This window comes from Heterodontus francisci, chromosome 19 (genome assembly GCF_036365525.1).
Source record: "Heterodontus francisci isolate sHetFra1 chromosome 19, sHetFra1.hap1, whole genome shotgun sequence".
Lineage (NCBI taxonomy): Eukaryota > Metazoa > Chordata > Chondrichthyes > Heterodontiformes > Heterodontidae > Heterodontus > Heterodontus francisci.
Genome location: NC_090389.1, coordinates 73,482,923 through 73,499,791, shown reverse-complemented (window position 1 = coordinate 73,499,791; position 16,869 = coordinate 73,482,923). Strand labels below are relative to the sequence as shown.

Here is a 16,869-nt window from a genome sequence, read left to right as displayed (position 1 = left end):
TGTGCCTTTGCCTGTCCTAGTGCTCCTACGCAATGTTGCCCCAGTGGCTGCAGTATTTCTGATGGAAGGCTGCTGAGTTTCAGTGGAGGAAACTGCCAACGGCCTTGGAGGACAACCTCAAGCAACTCTATACCTAGAAGGCTGGCTTCAGACTGCATAATAGCAGCAACAATCTGGGCTTGCTGGCTAACAGGCAACACACAGAGCACTGGCAAAGTGGGAAGATAAATGCCGTCGCCTTGAGAGGTCAGTAGGTTAGTGTTCCGCAGAGCCACAATCATTCCCCAGGGAGGCACCTCAGTAATCCTAGTAATCTGTTGGAAGACAGATTGCTGGAATGCTGTGACACCAGCAAGCCCCCTGACACTGGAACTGCAGCCATGACAGCAGCAATTTGAGCTTGCATGAAGCTGAGCTTCCACTGCAACACACAGACGTTGGGTGGTTTCTGCTTGTGCTGCAATGGAAGCTGAGACATCGGCCATCCGATGCTGTATCATGGTTGGGTCCGTATGTGCTAATGGAATGGGCCACTTCCATGTTGGAAAGAATGGGCTCCAAGTTCTGTGGAAAGCCCTGTAGTTAGTGCTGGTCTCCTCTGTACTCTTTGAAATTGCACAGAGGCTTTCTGGCAGGCCTGTCAATGCACACAGCATTTCATTGTGTATGCCCATCAGCCTTCTTTTGTAGCCTTCAGCGAGCTGGCACCTATGCTCCCCTGGGCATTCATGTAGATCCCACCTCTAATCTATCCCTTTAAAATACACACCGTATCGGTATCTGAGCTGGTGGCTCCGAGTGTGAAAGCAAGTGACGTCGTTTCTTCTTCGTCACAGTCTTCCTGTTCTTCCACCAACGTCTGCTCAGGTTACAGTTCTTAGGTATCTGAAAGGAGAAGGACAGAAGGTTAAGGTACTGGTGAGAAGTGGGGTTGGAAAGCAAGAGATGGATGCTTTACCCTGTCTACAGTCTGTAAATCAGGAAAGATTGTAGGATGAGGGAGAAGTGAGATGTGAGTGAATTAGGTACAAGGCTACTGTCATCTTTGACAGTTTCAACCCTGTTGCTGGCCATGGCCTCAGCCATGGCCACTCCAACAATGCAACCACCATCTCCTCCATGGGGGCAAGGACAGACAGCTGTGCCTGTTGTTACAAAAGTGCTTCAATGTTTTGTTAAATTTTTTTTGAGGACTTGTTATAAAACTGAAAAGGATTTCATAGATGCTGAACTTGGTGTGTGTTTTTTTAAAAAAAAGAGGTCATTGAAAGGTCTTTTGGACTTGGTTTATAAACAACCCTTACTGGAAGACACTAATCTTCAATAAGTACCCAGCGGGAGATTTTGACCTGGGGAGGATGTTTACAGAGAAGTGACAGGTCAAGATTTATAGGGGTCAAGAGGCTTGACTCTTAATTGTTTTTGGTTCTGCTTTGGGCAGTGAGAAGGGGTGTGGACAGTGTTTTGAAAGGAGTTTAAAAATATTAACTTGCCAAGGACAAAACCCCAGCTCAGCCTTTCCTCATCTCTTTGAAAAGTCTGCCAGCTTTTCCATCTCTTTGAGAACCTCTTAGAAATAGAGAAATTGATGCTGCATTCCTTCTGAAAGGCCTGGCATAAATTCCCATTGCCACATTTCTCCTGAAAAGCCTGCCAAACTGATCTTCAACGTCACCCGAAAAAGAACTGTTCTGGAAAGATCCCAGTGATAGCCATCTACATGTGTTTGGGATGCCAGAATAAAGGGACAACTACTTTCTTTCCATATCTGAGATGTGGGTGTGCGGTTTTCAGCAGTGCCAAATGCGTGAGATACTCTGAATGCTGGGTATGAGTCACATTTGATAGATTGCTGGTAGGTGAGTGACAGGGTGTGGTGCATGCAGCAGTGTGTGGGGCTAGTGGTGCAGGGGTGGGATTGCATTTGAAGATACATCGAACTTGACCACTCATGAGGTCACTGAACATTTCACAGCCCTTGACCATCATGGTTATCTGCTCCCACTGTCTTTGCAAAGTTGGTCTGGAGGGCCTCTTGGCCCTCTGTGGATAGATCACATCTCTCCTCCTCTCCACTTCATCCACCTTAACATCCAATACAGCAGAGAAGCTTGGAGCAGGCCCTTTACCCTGTTGCATCATAATTCACTTCTTCCTGCTCACATTCTCCTCCATAAACAGTTCCAGCATCTGCTCCAGCCAAAATGCATGTCCCCTTTAAGAGGTGCAGGCTGGCTTTAAGTAGTGTGAGCCTCACACAAACTTGGGCTCCCTGCTGAGGCACGCAGTCACTCAATGATATGTTTAGCGCTGGCTGCATGCCTCTATCATTTAAATTAGCAGCATCAAGATAGTGTTCTGCCTGTATTAGAAGCAATGGGCACAGGCTAATTGCACATCGCAGTTTTCAGGGGCTATCAAATTTTGTCCTCATTGATTGACTACATTACTGGTAATTCTTTTACCATCCATTATTAATGTACAATCACTAGCAACATCTATGCTGAAATAAGGATCAGAGCAATTAAAATGGTTCTCCTCTATGACCCCATCCTCAATTATTAACTCTTGCATAAACCAGTTATCCTTCTGAATAATGTTGCAGCCTGAAATCACTTCATTGAAGACAACGCCATTTGTCAGCACAGTTCTACTGACATTGCACTTGATCAGGAGAAACAAGTATGCGGCCTCACAAGCCCGAGGCTTAGAAGGTCCTGCAGGTGCAAGTGTTTGTGTAACAAAGAATAAAAGCATAAGCATAATAACATGGATACAATTCAAGCTCTATTTACCATAAAATGTTTATTCTTACTAGAATTTCAGTGCTAGCAGTGCCAGTGCTTTGGAGGATCTACCCACACCCCCCATGTTTTTACATGTCATTTCATTTGGAGTCTTCCTGTTACTAAACAGGCACATTCAGAATAACTGAGTGACATAGGCCTCAGCTCTATTATTACCCAATATTGATCCCAGTCATTTTATTTTTAAAATTCAGCCAGGACATTTCCAAAGAAAGATTGGATTGAATGTCAGAGAGTTAACTGGTTCCTGGTGAAACACCGAGGCACACTACAAACACCTGAAACTACAGAACCAATTAAAGAATGATTAGATCCAGACTGCTTTGCATTCACTCAGGTCCAGCACACCAAGTTATACAAAGATAGCGGTGAGAACCTTCAGTGCATGGCATTGATGCTTGTCAAATGTCGAAAATATACACACACACACACAGGTACAGTATAGAGAAATGTCCATGTCACAGATACCCATCAGCTTACTAGTTATACAAGGGCAGTATGAGAAATGTCCAGCATAATCACATACACAGCAGTTACTTCATTTATGTAGAGGCAATACGGTCAATGTATGATAGTAATACTCAACTAGCCAATTTCTACAGGGTCAGTAACAGAAATTATGCTTGCTACACTATAGGGTAGCCAATGTTAAGAAACCTTCATTTTCCTTGTTCTTTTAAAATATATTTTAAATTCTTGTCTATGATAGTGAAGCAGTACTTCGCAAGAATCCAGTGACTGAGTCTGATGTATGTCATGGTCCTGGGGTTCAGAATAATAGAAAACTACATTTCCAGCTGAGGAGAGGTAGTAGGACATTCTAGTTCATCTTTTGAAAGATAGGGATGAGGCCTTCTTACTCTCCATAGTAAAAAAAAAGGGAGTTTCAGTGCAGACACTTCCATCTTCCACCAGCAGATGGCTGCTACACTCTATAAACAACTGGAAATTGTGTGCAAATGTTTTGCACAAGTGGGACACCCATTACACCTAGAAAGAATAAAACTCCCCACTACTGCCCTTTGAGGTAAACTGCTAAACTAAAAACTATTAAAATTATGTTTAAAGCCGAATTTCATGAATATACAGAAAAAAAGTGTCAAAGTTGTCAGAGTAATTCACAGCCATGTCCTTTGCATTGTCTGTTCGATTTAAAAAAAAACCACGTTAAAAAAGAATGCCCGAGCTTTGGTTAACACTGGGCTGGGCTTTAATGAAGGGCCTATTTGCGATCAGAATTTAAAGTTATTCCATAGATGAAAAAATAATCTTTAAGCATATCCCTCAAATTTACTGAGGGAGCAGCAGGAATCCAGCAACACCAAAACACCAACACTCTTTAACTGGGGGGGGGGGGTGCTGACTGGATGTAAAAAAAAAATCAGAAGCAAACCCTTCTCAATTCTATCCAGGTATTTAAGGCTATACAGAGAACATGTGAACAGCACATTTGTTTCAACTCTGTCAATTCACATCTCATGTAACATGGAAAATAGTTTCCCTTGGTTCAGTACAATAACATACACAAGTTAAAGCACAATAAATACAGAAAAAACAAATGACAAAATATTTAAGAATATGAAGGGGCACTGAGACTAGAAATTCTACGAGTTTGGAGGCAGGGTGTGTGATATACCTCAGGGACAGAAGTGACCTTCCAGCACTGAGAAAGGAATTTAGAATAAAAAAATGAGATTATGCACACAAAACCACATCAAAATTAGCACAAGTAAATCAGAAAGCGCCTAAAATGCAGAAAAACTGAATGCAGGAAATACACAGCAAGTCTGTCAGCATCTGTAAAGAGAAGTTATGAGTGTGTGCTGCTGAAGGGTACATACCCGAAACATCATAAGCTCCGTGCCCTTCATCAGACCATATCCAAAACATAACCATCTTTTCTCTTCACAGATGCTGACTGAAGTGCTATGTATATCCATCACTTGATTCAAATTATATCACAATTTATTTTCTGAAAACAGACCTTAAATATAAAACAAATTACATTATGCATAAAGGAGCATCAACAGGGGCAATGACAAAGATCAACAATGGATTGGAAGTAAAACAGGTTCATTGTCAGGACAGCACTAATTTAACCCTCCACATGACTCCGCAGAGCTAAGTTTGCTGCCTCCTGCACTTTTACAGAATTGACATCAATCCCACGGAAATGAAGCTAGGGGGATCTGTACCCGAGTGACAACCCCTGTGTCATGATGCATATACACCTGCAATTGCTAGGCATAGTAGTGCATTGCACCGACAAGTGTCCTAGGCTCAACCAAACTATATTAGCAGTAATCAGTGCAACTGGTCCTAGTAACTCTGGGCTGGGGTAAGTAAAAGGCAAAAAAAAAGCCCAGGTTCTCCCTCCCAATTGTGCACTTTCCAGCTGGTATAGTCACTTGGGTGAAGACAAGTGAGAGTTTAGCTGTAATGCCCTCCATAATGGAACAGCCAGCGAATAATTGCTATTCAGGAACTCTACACCCCAAGGACCCTTGAACTTTACCCAAATAAGTCAAGTGTCTGCAGGGGAGAAATAAGAAAAAAAAGCCATTTCTCACAATTACAGAAATTATGCTTAACAAAAAACTATGGGATATTACATAATCCATATTAGCAGAATCAACAGATATAAATATCTGTTCAAGTGACTTGTATAAGGGTCTATCCCAGTTTCATGGTGGTGGTTTGAACCTGGTATTATTTCACAGATGAGTGTTCAAGGGTCTGCAATGGTGGCTCTCAAAAGACAACATTATTATATTTAAACAAAGGCAGAGATGGTGCTGGGCTCCTTCTCTGATCAAATGCTCCCAAAGATCCTTTAAGCGTACTCACATTCCCATCTCACAAAGGCATCAAGGATGTCTTGTTCAGTGGTAGATTCATATGCAAACTCCCCTCCAATTTAAAATGACAGTTAAACCTCCATTCTTCACCAGAAGGCAAGTACAGTACCAAGAAATTGGATTTAATCTTTTTAAATGTCTCTCTTCTGCTATTCACCTTTGGGATATTACTGTCACCTCATTCTACCCCAACTCTTGGCCAACATGTGTGCCAATAGTTTCACCTCTTCTATCTGCAAAGTTATGCTGGGGTATGTTCTGGTTCCCTTCTCTTCATCATTTAGCTACATCATACAAAAGCAGGAGATCAGCTTTCACATTTGGCTCTTCTTTCAATCCAAAGGCTGTTGTTACATTCTCCAACTACCTGTCCAAGTTCAAGACTAGGATATTAAGGTTTCTACCGGCTTGGATCAAACTGAAGCCATCTTGCACTGCTCCAGCCAACACCTAAATGCCTCTGATCTGGACTTTACTAGCTACCTCCTCATGTAGGTGTATACTGTGCAACCAAGAGACAAGACTCTTTCCCCAAATCCAATCCAAGATAACTTTCTTGCAGGTCTGTAACATCGCTTGCCTTTGCACCTAATGAAAGCCATGTTCATGCTTTGATCATATCTTGCCTAGACTTCTTTATCATTTTCCAAGCTGGCCTTAACCCTCCACAAGTAGCACCTCATACTAAGTGCCAGAACCCCCACACACATCCTCTCCAACCTCAATTTTTGTACCATGCCTAAAGAGTGCTTTCTCATCTTCATTTTCTCAACTATAGATCACTTTGCATCTGCTGTGAGTAGCACACCAATAAGTCAAGAAAAAGGTTACTTACAAAACAATACATTTTCTAATCATCCATCTGCACAGATTGAGGAGCACATTATTTTGTTAGTCTATGCTGTGCATCAAACTCAACCTGATTGGTGTTCATTTGCACCTGATCCCACTACAGCTTAAGTCCATTTCTCCCCATGAGATAACTTTAGGAGTAAACTTGTTTGAATGAGAACTGTTGACTCAAGACTCTGTTCAGAAACTAAATGACCTACAAAGTGGGACTAGACCAATTAACAGATTCTAAGTCCGAAAGAGTACAAACTGGGCATTGACAGGTTTATCAGACAGAGCCACGGTCCATTTGGCTAAAGTTGGGACATTTTTCCAAAAATAAAATAAAAGATGTTTTGTAAATGGAAGCACAATTTTGTTGAGAGGCGACAGAAGATAATACTTCTCCCCTGAATCTTAAATATGCTTTTGGATAAAGCCCATGCTGCAGCTTTTTACAATAAATTAGAACAGTGCATTATTCAGAAAAGGTAACATCATTGTACATTTTATCGAAACTCAGTATTCACCAAAAGTATAGCATGAGTCGCTCCGATATAAACAACCCCACATATGCCATCTTAATATAAATCTTGCGTTTCAGACATGCACAGTTTACTTGTGTTGAATTCATAATTTATAGATTGATATTTTACCCATATGTCCATGTGGCAACCCCAGCTGCTGGCTCTAGCAAAGCAGTGCACTGGGTAACAAACCAGTTTTGTTTTAAATAGTCAGCTATTACCACAGATTAACCATCTAATTCATTGCACTCAAATTATATTCCTCATTATTTTCCTTTAAGAAATCCATCTACAAGACGGTCTGATTTCTCCGACAGCCAGTAGCCTGCTGTTGCTGCAATGGCACCGATGAAGATGGAGGTGAAGACCATATCTCCCTTTGCAGCAAGTGTTGCCAGTGCACAAATGATGACACCAAAGAACATCTGCTGTAGGACCACCATCTCGTCCTCAGTGACATTGTCAAAGAGACCTTCCTCAGGGACTGCTGTTTGAAGAAGTGGAGAGAGCTGGTATTAGTTATTTAAAAATATTTTCTATTTACAGCTTTAATTCAGATTCTCTTTCACCTCCCATGAAGTTATACCTCTATAAAGTCTCTTTGAAGTACTCCTTAACTGGCTTTAAATTGTGACACTGAGAAAACAAAGCTTTGATCAAGTTTATGTTCACCAAGTGTAAGGATGTCAATGTTGGGGAATTGAACATTTTTCCACTGTTTTGTCCCCAGTATCAATATTAGACATCCCAAAGTAAGCCATAGGTCAGATGCAGAAAAAAAACATTCCCAGCTCTGCCCTACTGACATTAGCAGATTGGTACATCTTTCCCTTTCAGCTACTAATTGAACTGTTGTGCATTTCCAGCACTTATTTCCAATTTATATTAATAGACTGCCACATAATACATTATATTAGCTCTGCTGAAACTTCCAAAAAGGAATCATTACTATTGCATCTTGGAATAGAGGGATACAAGTTTGGGTTAGGAGAGATGTAATACTTACGGGTCAACTTTTCCTCAACACAAACACCATCCTGTTTAGAGAACCCATCAACACATGCACACATGTAGCTGCCGTCTGTGTTTTTACACTCCTCATGTGCACCATTACAGATTTGTTTTTCACTGTTGCATTCATCAATATCTATAACAAAACAGAACACATTGGGAGACTGAACTTTTCACAACTTAACTACTTCTCCAGCTTCCAGAACACATGGATCAGATCTCCCATTTCCTCTCCAGCTCCCAACCCAAACAGTTTATCATTGCAAAGCTTCCTCTAATCTGGTGGCAATTTACTCACCACTAAACAGCCTCAGTTACTGGGACGGTGTTTGTTCTCCATCTAATTTTTTCATCAACTGGGCTAGGGACCACTCACCATTGCACAGCCTGAACCACAGATGGTTTTCAAAAATAGGGACAGTCTGCACTACTAATTTCTCTGGCCCATTGTTAATTTCTGTGCTGCCATCAGCCCACAAAAGATACCATTTGCTCTTTGCATAGACTGATCAAGGACTGTAGTTGCTGAACTTCAACAATTCAGCAGTACAATAACAGATGCATCCATGAAAAATCTTTGAGAACCTAAACTTTGACACAATTCAGGCCTGCACCAGTACTTAGAAAATGTTCTGCTCTGTCCTGATTGCACCACAGAATCTAACAAGAGAAATTGGTAACTCAGACCATCCCCCTAGTACTGTGACTCTTACATCTGCAATAAACTTGAGGTCTTGATCAGAGTATACCAGTTGGTAAAGGTCACCTTTCTTTTTATCTAAACTTTACCTTCAATTAAGTTTTACAGCACAGAAAAAGGCCCACTGGCCCCTCACACCTGTGCCAGCTCTCCAAAAGAGTTGACCATTAGTACTCATCCCCAGCACTTTCCTCATACATTATTAAACTTCTGTTTTCCAGATTATCTATTTCTCTTCAATAACTATTATGGATCCTGCCTCTACAGCAATTCCATTTCTGAAAAACACAGTTCTGCATAAAAAAAATCATCCAGCCTTCCATTCTTCTGGTGGTGATCTTTACCTCTAGTTACTGACCAATGGAACCAATTTTATCAAAACCTGTAATTATTCTGAACACTTCTAGAACATTTTCTCTTAATCTTCTCTATTCTAGTGAAAAGAGATCCAGTTTCTCTCATTAATCCTCATAACAAAAGTGATCATCTTTTCTTCTGAAAGCACTCCATGGACTTGGCATCCTTCCACACTCCCCTGTATAAATACCAGATTACTTACCGAGGCACTTTGTACCCTCCATTTGGTAACCTTTGTTACACTTTTTACATCTGCTAGGTCCAGCTCCCATACAGGTCAAACAGGCCTCGTCACAAGCTAGAAATGAGACAAGAGAAACATTAGAACAAGGAGTCAAGTATTACAGTGTAATACATAGCACACTAGAGTCCCCATAGAGCCGAGCAAAGTTACTTCTCTGTTTTCAGTATAAAAGCTTCCTGCAATTTACATATAGACTCCATTACAGCTGGAAACCAGGGCAGACAAGAGAGACAGGATTGTACTGAAGAACCAAATAATGTTGAACAAATTGATCAGTTACTTCCTATATTTTTATTCCAGCCTTCTTAGTCTCATTGAAGATCAGTTACAGAAAAATAGTATAAGAAATGATCAGAAATGATCCCTTGAGCCAGCTCTCTGTAAGATCATGTCTGAATTGATGGAACTGAATTAAATGCTCAAGTACCAGGCCACTTTCTCTCAATCAAGATTATCAAACGGTTTATTGAAATCAATCATTTTCTATACTTTTTATCAGGAATGCCTAGTCATAGCAGGAAGGCATAAATCACCCAATAGAGACAGGCTGTAACACCCAATCAATTGAGTCAACTGCTTTCACACACCACCACCACCAACACGCACCCCCCCACCCCCCCGCCCGCACCCCACCTCTCCCCCCAGCTTATGCTACTCATCAGTCTTTAGCCAAGATGGTCTGCAGGAAATTTACTCCCAATAATCTGGCAATGCCTAAAGAGAGGAAATCTTAGAAGTAGGAGCAACGCATTGACTTGCAACCTGATTTTACTTTGAAGAAGGCTCGACTGAGCTCAGGTGCGCTTTATATTAAGAATCAGTGGGACAGGAAGGGATATTAAACTGTCTTTCCAGTATACCATGGAATGTCACAAAATGTACTAATTGCAGCTGGTAGGATGATTTAGCAGTCATCATAAAGAGGACGGCAACACTGACCTCTGCATTCATAGGAGCCATCCATGTTCACACAGTACTGACCAGCCTTGCAGCTTGCAAACTCCGTGTCACACTCATCAATATCTGAATGAGAGGAAAGAGATTATTAGTTTAAACAAGCTCTAAGAAAACAGCAGAAGAAATCAAGTAATCCCTCAAAATTCCAAAATGCTTTTCTTGTAAGTTGTAAATAAGCTGCCTCCGTAGCCAAACCCTCTCAATAAAACAAAATTGCTTTACTTAGTAGATTTCTGGATCTGTGTTTAAATAAACCTCGATTCTCTCCACTTTGTTTTGTGATCTTGTAATTCTGTCCCAAACTAGTAATAATGAGTGGTTACCCGCATCCTGTAAAAGGTCAATCACATTTATGTTATAGCTGTAAATGGAACCTTAGAGGTCTATAGCATAGGAGACCTTTTGCTCATGCTGGCATTTTGATAGAAAGATCCAAAACTAATCCCATCTTCTTGCTTTTTCCCTATAGTCCTGAATCTCCTTTTCAAAATGCTTACCAATTCATCTCTTAAAAAAATGCAATGGCCTACACGCCCAATGGTAAAAGGATTCCGTGCTACCTCCCCAAAGATTTGAGCAGAATATCTAGGCTAACATTCCAATGCCATATGGAAGAATTGCTGCATTTCAGAGGTGCAGTTTTCCAGATGAGATGTTAGAACAAGGCGCCATCTTCCCTCTCAGGTGCACACAAAAGATCCCATAGCACTACTTCGAAGAGGAGCTGGGGAGATATCCCTGATTTCCTGGCCAACATTTATCCATCAATCAACATTACTAGACTAGAATAGAATATATGGCTATTATCACACTGATGTTTGCGAGAGATCACTGTATGCAAACTGGCTGCTGATTTTCTTACTACTTCTTAGGCAGTCCCTTGGGAAGTTCTTCTACTCTAGGGTTGTGGGTCCATAAGTGACTGAACAGTCCAATTCTGGATCCGCACACTCTGCCGCAGGTGGGGCACATGATGTTTGGTAAGGCGAGTGAATGGGATGCTCGAGTTTCTGAACGCTCCTTCTTCCGCTGTTTGCACCTGATCGCTGCCTGGGCATGTTGAAATTGTTCGAACTGGCTGGCACCGCCGCGGATGCTTCTTCTCCTTCTCCATTTAGCGCGGTCTCGGGCAAGAGATTCCCATGAATCAGTTGAGGTGTCACATTTTTTCAGGGCGGCTTTAAGGACATCCTTGTAGCATTTTCTCTGCCCTCCTGGTAGCCTCTTGCCATGACGAAGCTCAGAGTAGAAAGCTTGTTTTGAGAGTCTTGTGTCAGGCATGAGGATGATGTGACCTGCCCAACGTAACTGACGAGCTATGACCAGTGTCTCGATACTGGGGATGTTGGCCTGAGAGAGGACACTGATATTGGAGCAACTGTCCTGCCATTGAACTTGCAGGATCTTGCAGAGGCACTGCTGGTGATCTCTCTCCAGGGCTTTGAGATGTCTGCTGTACAGTGTTCATGTTTCCAACACATACAGGAGGGTAGGTAGCAGTGCAGCACTGTAGACCATGAGCTTAGTGCCAGGTTTGAGTTCCCAGCTGTTGCTCCTGGGCAGTCAGCTTCCTAGGGAGCTCCTCACTGTTCACATCTATCTGTGGCCATCAGCTGCCATTCACTGCTCTTTTGCCCCACTAAATCCTCTCTTCTGCTGTTTAAGTTCCCCTGATTCTAACAGTGGGTGCATTTTTAGCCCAAATTTCAAGTTAACTGATTTTCTTACAATACAACACTGACTACACTTCAAAAGTACTTAATTAGCTGTAAAGTGCTTTTGAATATTCAGAGTTTGTGGGAGGTACTATACAAGTTCTTTCTTCAAGTTTTCTGCAAAAAGAAATTTCTTCTACCCTCTTCGCACAATAAGTGACAATTTTAAATTGATAACCCCTTGTTCCTGATTCCCCAAACAAAGGAAATAGTCCATCTCAATTTATCATGTCAAAACCTTTCATAATGTTAGCAGAACCAACATAAATACCGTAAAGGTCAGAGCAGAGTATAATGAATAGCGTAGACAGAGATTGTGCATCACTCATGCTGCTGAAAACTTAGTCCTCGAAAGTCACACGGAACCCGAAGTTAAGTAGTCAGCACTTACCTATACACTTGTCATCATGCAGGAACCAGCCAACTTTACACTCTTTACATTTATAGTCCTCAGGGCCTGTGCACTTCTTGCAGGCTTTGTAGCATTCTGAAACACAGCAGCCAACAGAGCACAAGATCAATCGGACTGTGACCACACCTCATTAAACCATGCTTAGAAATAGTGAGCACCCCGAATTAACACAAAAAGATTCTGAATTTGGCACTAGGCATGGAGGAAAAAAAAAGGTTCCTGATGACTGGAGGATATCACTTTCAAAGTTGTCAGTTTTAATATCATTAGTCATATTTGCTGCTCTTGGAATCATTGACAAGTAACAATCTGCTTTCCTGCATCCAAGTAACTGTCTTATTTCAGGTTCATAAAGGTAATTTTTTCCCCTACGCCAGCATAAAGAACACCCAAATTTGGATACGATGAATATCCTCTATTCGGGCCCAAGGATTCACTTTTGTTTCAGAACACTCCCTTTCACATCTGTGTGAATTGTAAAATTTCCTCACATCAGCTACAATCAAGTTGGGGCAAATTTCAGGAACTGGACTGACACTGCTCCAATTCTTTTTCTTTGGTTTTTGGATTTTCCCTCTGAAGTCAGGGACTCAGACTGAGATACAGTTGCAAGGACAGCACTGGGTCCAAATGCCCATTGTACATGTAACTGGATAATGAGTGTCGGTGTGTGATTTCCTTACATTATCCATCACAGTCAAATCTGATCCTGTCCTCATCCAATGTCCTACACATTAAAAATAATGTAAGATAAAACAGGTGGGGTATAAAATAGGCATCTGACATGAATCCGACTTGTTCTTCTGGGTGAATTAGGTTTAAAATGTAGCTGAATACAGCAGAGGCATGTAAAAGAGTGATTGCGCTCTCTAACGTGCCACATAAAATGGCATGGAAATCAACATTTAAAGATATATACGGATCAGAATTTCCACTAGTGATAACTGCTAATATATTTCATTCCAGAGATTCTGTGCAAGTTCTGATCTCAAAACAGCAGAGATATCCAATGACTGCTGGTGCCAATGAAACCAAACTCCAACTGAATCACCACCAGCAAGGGAGAAAATAAAAAGAACAAAATATGAAAATGAATATTCCTCATCTATTTTGCCATCACTTATGCTCATGCACAAAATTTGCGCTTCCCTTAAGCCTTTCAGGTAAGCTTATAGAATAAAAGATATCTAAATACGTATCACATACCTTGACATACCAATTGGGTATCATTCCTTGACTCTTCAAAGTAACCATCAGCACACTCCAAACAAACAGAACTTGTGTAGCCTGGATCACAATTGCATAACCCAGTCCCCAACCGAGTTCCATCACCATCACATTGACCATATCCACTGCATGGTTTGGTTGATCCACCTGTACATGCTGTAAATGTGGAATAAAAACTTATTAATTCTATGACTCAAATGTAACTGCCAGTTAAAACAATTACATAATGTCCTAAATAACAAAAGTAAAATAGTGCGGAAGCTGGAAATCTGCAACGAAAACAGAAAATGCTGGAAATACTTAGCAGGTCAGGCAGCATCTGTGAAGAGAAAGACAGTTAATGTTTCAGGTCTATGTGACCTTTCACCAGTTCTGATGAAAGGTTACAGAGACTGGAAACATTAGTCTTTCTCTCCACAGATGCGGCCTGGCCTGCTGAGTATTTCCAGCATTTTCTGTTCTTGTTCGAAATAACAACTTGCACCAAGGTGCTCACAGGAGCGTGTTCAGACAGAATCTGACACAGAGCTACATAAAGAGATATTAGGACAGATGACCAAAATATTGGTCAAAGAAGCAGGTTTTGAGGAGTATCTTAAAGGAAGAGAGATGTCAGAGAGGTTTAGGGAAAGAATTCCAGAGTTTAGGGCCCAAGCAACTGCCAACAGTGGGGAATCGGGCATGTACAAGCAGCCAGAATTGGACAAACGCAGAGATCTCGGAGGGTTCTAGGACTGGATGTGGTTACAGATGTAGGAAGAAGAAAGATGTGTGCAAGTCATTGGGTCAGGTAAAACAAACTCAACGAATGACAATTGAGAGATTGAACTATTTATGAAGTTTGAGTTACTCAGCATTTTAAACCCTTAGGAACTTGAAAAGAATTTTCAGGTTTAAAATCTTTCACATGATATCTGCAATCATGTATTAAAGTAGAATTAGAAAAAAAACTTCCAAATTATATTGAAATTCATAAACAACGCTATTTTGAGCTTCGTGTAGACTCCAGTGCTGGTTATTTGAGCCCCAGACAAGAGACCATACACATCTTTGTATTTTCTGTATCCAGTTAACAGCATACCCAACAATATGGCATGGTAATTAATCAATGTATCACCAGACCACACACAGAATATTTCTCAATTCTTAAATAACAATACACAGTGGATGCTGGAAATCTGAAATAAAAATAGAAAGTACTGGAAATACTCAGGTCTGCCAGCAAATGCTTTGTCTTTTCATACAACTATTAGCACGCTCTTTGCCTTTGTTCCAGGACATCTTCGTCATTTAATCTCTCCTTCCCTCTGCCCTATCACACACCTTCCCTTTTGGTCTTCTTCCCCCTCCCCCTTTTCACTTTTTTACTTTAACATTTCAAACCTTTGCCAGCTCTGATGAAAATTCAGACCTGAAACATTAACTCTTGTTTCTCTCTCCACAGATACTGCCAGACCTGCTGAGTATTTCCAGACTTTCTGTTTTTATCTCTCAACTCTGGTTATTCTTGGAATAAACTAAAACATCTTGTTCTGTTCATCTGTAATCCAATTCTCAAAAATATTACTTAACCTATCCAAGACTTTCACAGTCAACTTCTTTTGAATAACAACCTAAACATGATGCTACTCTCAATCAGCTCAGAAACCTGGACAGTAATAGGCCATCTGGAGTACATACTGATCACCTGTACAAGGAGGAAGCTGAAGCATTTGTAACTTATTAGGTTACTAACCAGAATACTAATTGTTAAAATCTAGCTATTATAAACTAACAGCTGCCTGATTATAAACTAACATTTAGCTTTATTAGAACCCTTCTTTCCAGTATGGTAAGTAGGAAAACTTAGGAAAAAGGTACAGACAGCATAGACCAGGGTTGTCCAACAGTACCTCATTTGCCGATTAGGCATGCTACAACCTGCTGGACTGAACATTGAGTTCAATAATTTCAAAGCATGACAGGCGCCCCCCTTTTTATTTTCAGTTATTTTGTTTCTTTTTTTATTTGTTTATTTTATTTTAGTTTGTTTCTACTGTGCCTACCCACTTTTTTTTTCATGTTTGTGCTTGGGGCCAGGCTGTTCATTTTTCTGTCAATTAACACCCTTTCTGCACTAATGCTTTGTCTTTCAACCATTAACATACCGTTTGCCTTTGCTCCATGACCTTCTGGTCAGTTATTCACTGTGACCCTCTGTCCTATCAACACCTTGCCTTTTGTTATCTCTTGCCACACCCCCACTTTACTTGCGTAAAACCTATTACATTTCTAATATTTGCCGGTTCTGATGAAGGGTGACTGACCTGAAACATTAACTCTGCTTTTCTCTCCACAGATGCTTCCACACCTGCTGAGTATTTCCAGCGTTTTTTGTTTTTATTTGTTTAACATATGGCCCGAGAGCCAGGATCCAGCTGGTCCTTGGGGGTAAACTGTACCCGGGGCCATTCCTCATACTTGCCTTCGGTCCATGACTAGAGATGAGAAATTTCCCTTTGTCAGACCGGCTTTATAAAAACCGCAAGTCAGTTTAACAGCTGACACATTCTGACGACAGGAACAACAGTTTCTCAACTTCAGACAGACTCGGGTTTATTTTTAAAATGGCGCGGACTCGGTGGGCCGAAGGGCCCGTTTCGGTGCTGTATCTCTCTATGACTCTAAAAGCCTGCCGGAAAAGCTGACAGACAGAGAGAGAGACAGAGAGAGAGAGAGACAGAGAGAGAGACAGACAGAGAGAGAGACAGACAGAGAGAGAGACAGACAGAGAGAGAGACAGACAGAGAGAGAGACAGACAGAGAGAGAGACAGACAGAGAGAGAGACAGACAGAGAGAGAGACAGACAGAGAGAGAGACAGACAGAGAGAGAGACAGACAGAGAGAGAGACAGACAGAGAGAGAGACAGACAGAGAGAGAGACAGACAGAGAGAGAGACAGACAGAGAGAGAGACAGACAGAGCGAGCGCGAGAGCGAGCGCGAGAGAGCGAGAGAGAGCGCGAGAGAGCGAGAGAGAGCGCGAGAGAGCGAGAGAGAGCGAGAGAGAGCGAGAGAGAGCGAGAGAGAGCGCGAGAGAGCGAGAGAGAGCGAGAGAGAGCGCGAGAGAGCGCGAGAGAGCGCGAGAGAGCGCGAGAGAGCGCGAGAGAGCGAGAGAGAGCGAGAGAGAGCGAGAGAGAGCGAGAGAGAGCGCGAGAGAGCGCGAGAGAGCGAGAGAGAGCGA

The 16,869-nt window shown here is 41.6% G+C and overlaps 1 protein-coding gene across 3 annotated transcripts in view; it reads right to left on the bottom strand.

Annotated features, from left to right (window-relative positions):
• The window catches only part of LOC137380191 (protein disulfide isomerase Creld1), a 45,283-nt gene that overhangs the window by 5,303 nt on the left and 23,111 nt on the right, over nucleotides 1-16,869 (bottom strand). For 2 of the 3 annotated variants that reach the window (XM_068051965.1, XM_068051966.1), the window contains exons 7-12: nucleotides 13,626-13,802; nucleotides 12,399-12,494; nucleotides 10,275-10,358; nucleotides 9,294-9,389; nucleotides 8,030-8,170; nucleotides 2,789-7,510 (exon numbers count right to left, since the gene is read on the bottom strand). In XM_068051965.1, the coding sequence (XP_067908066.1) occupies nucleotides 7,290-7,510; nucleotides 8,030-8,170; nucleotides 9,294-9,389; nucleotides 10,275-10,358; nucleotides 12,399-12,494; nucleotides 13,626-13,802 (815 nt within the window). In that variant the 3' untranslated portion in view covers nucleotides 2,789-7,289. Of the gene's footprint in view, nucleotides 1-769; nucleotides 886-2,788; nucleotides 7,511-8,029; nucleotides 8,171-9,293; nucleotides 9,390-10,274; nucleotides 10,359-12,398; nucleotides 12,495-13,625; nucleotides 13,803-16,869 lie in introns of those variants that run through there. The other variant, XR_010976992.1, reaches the window with a different exon arrangement.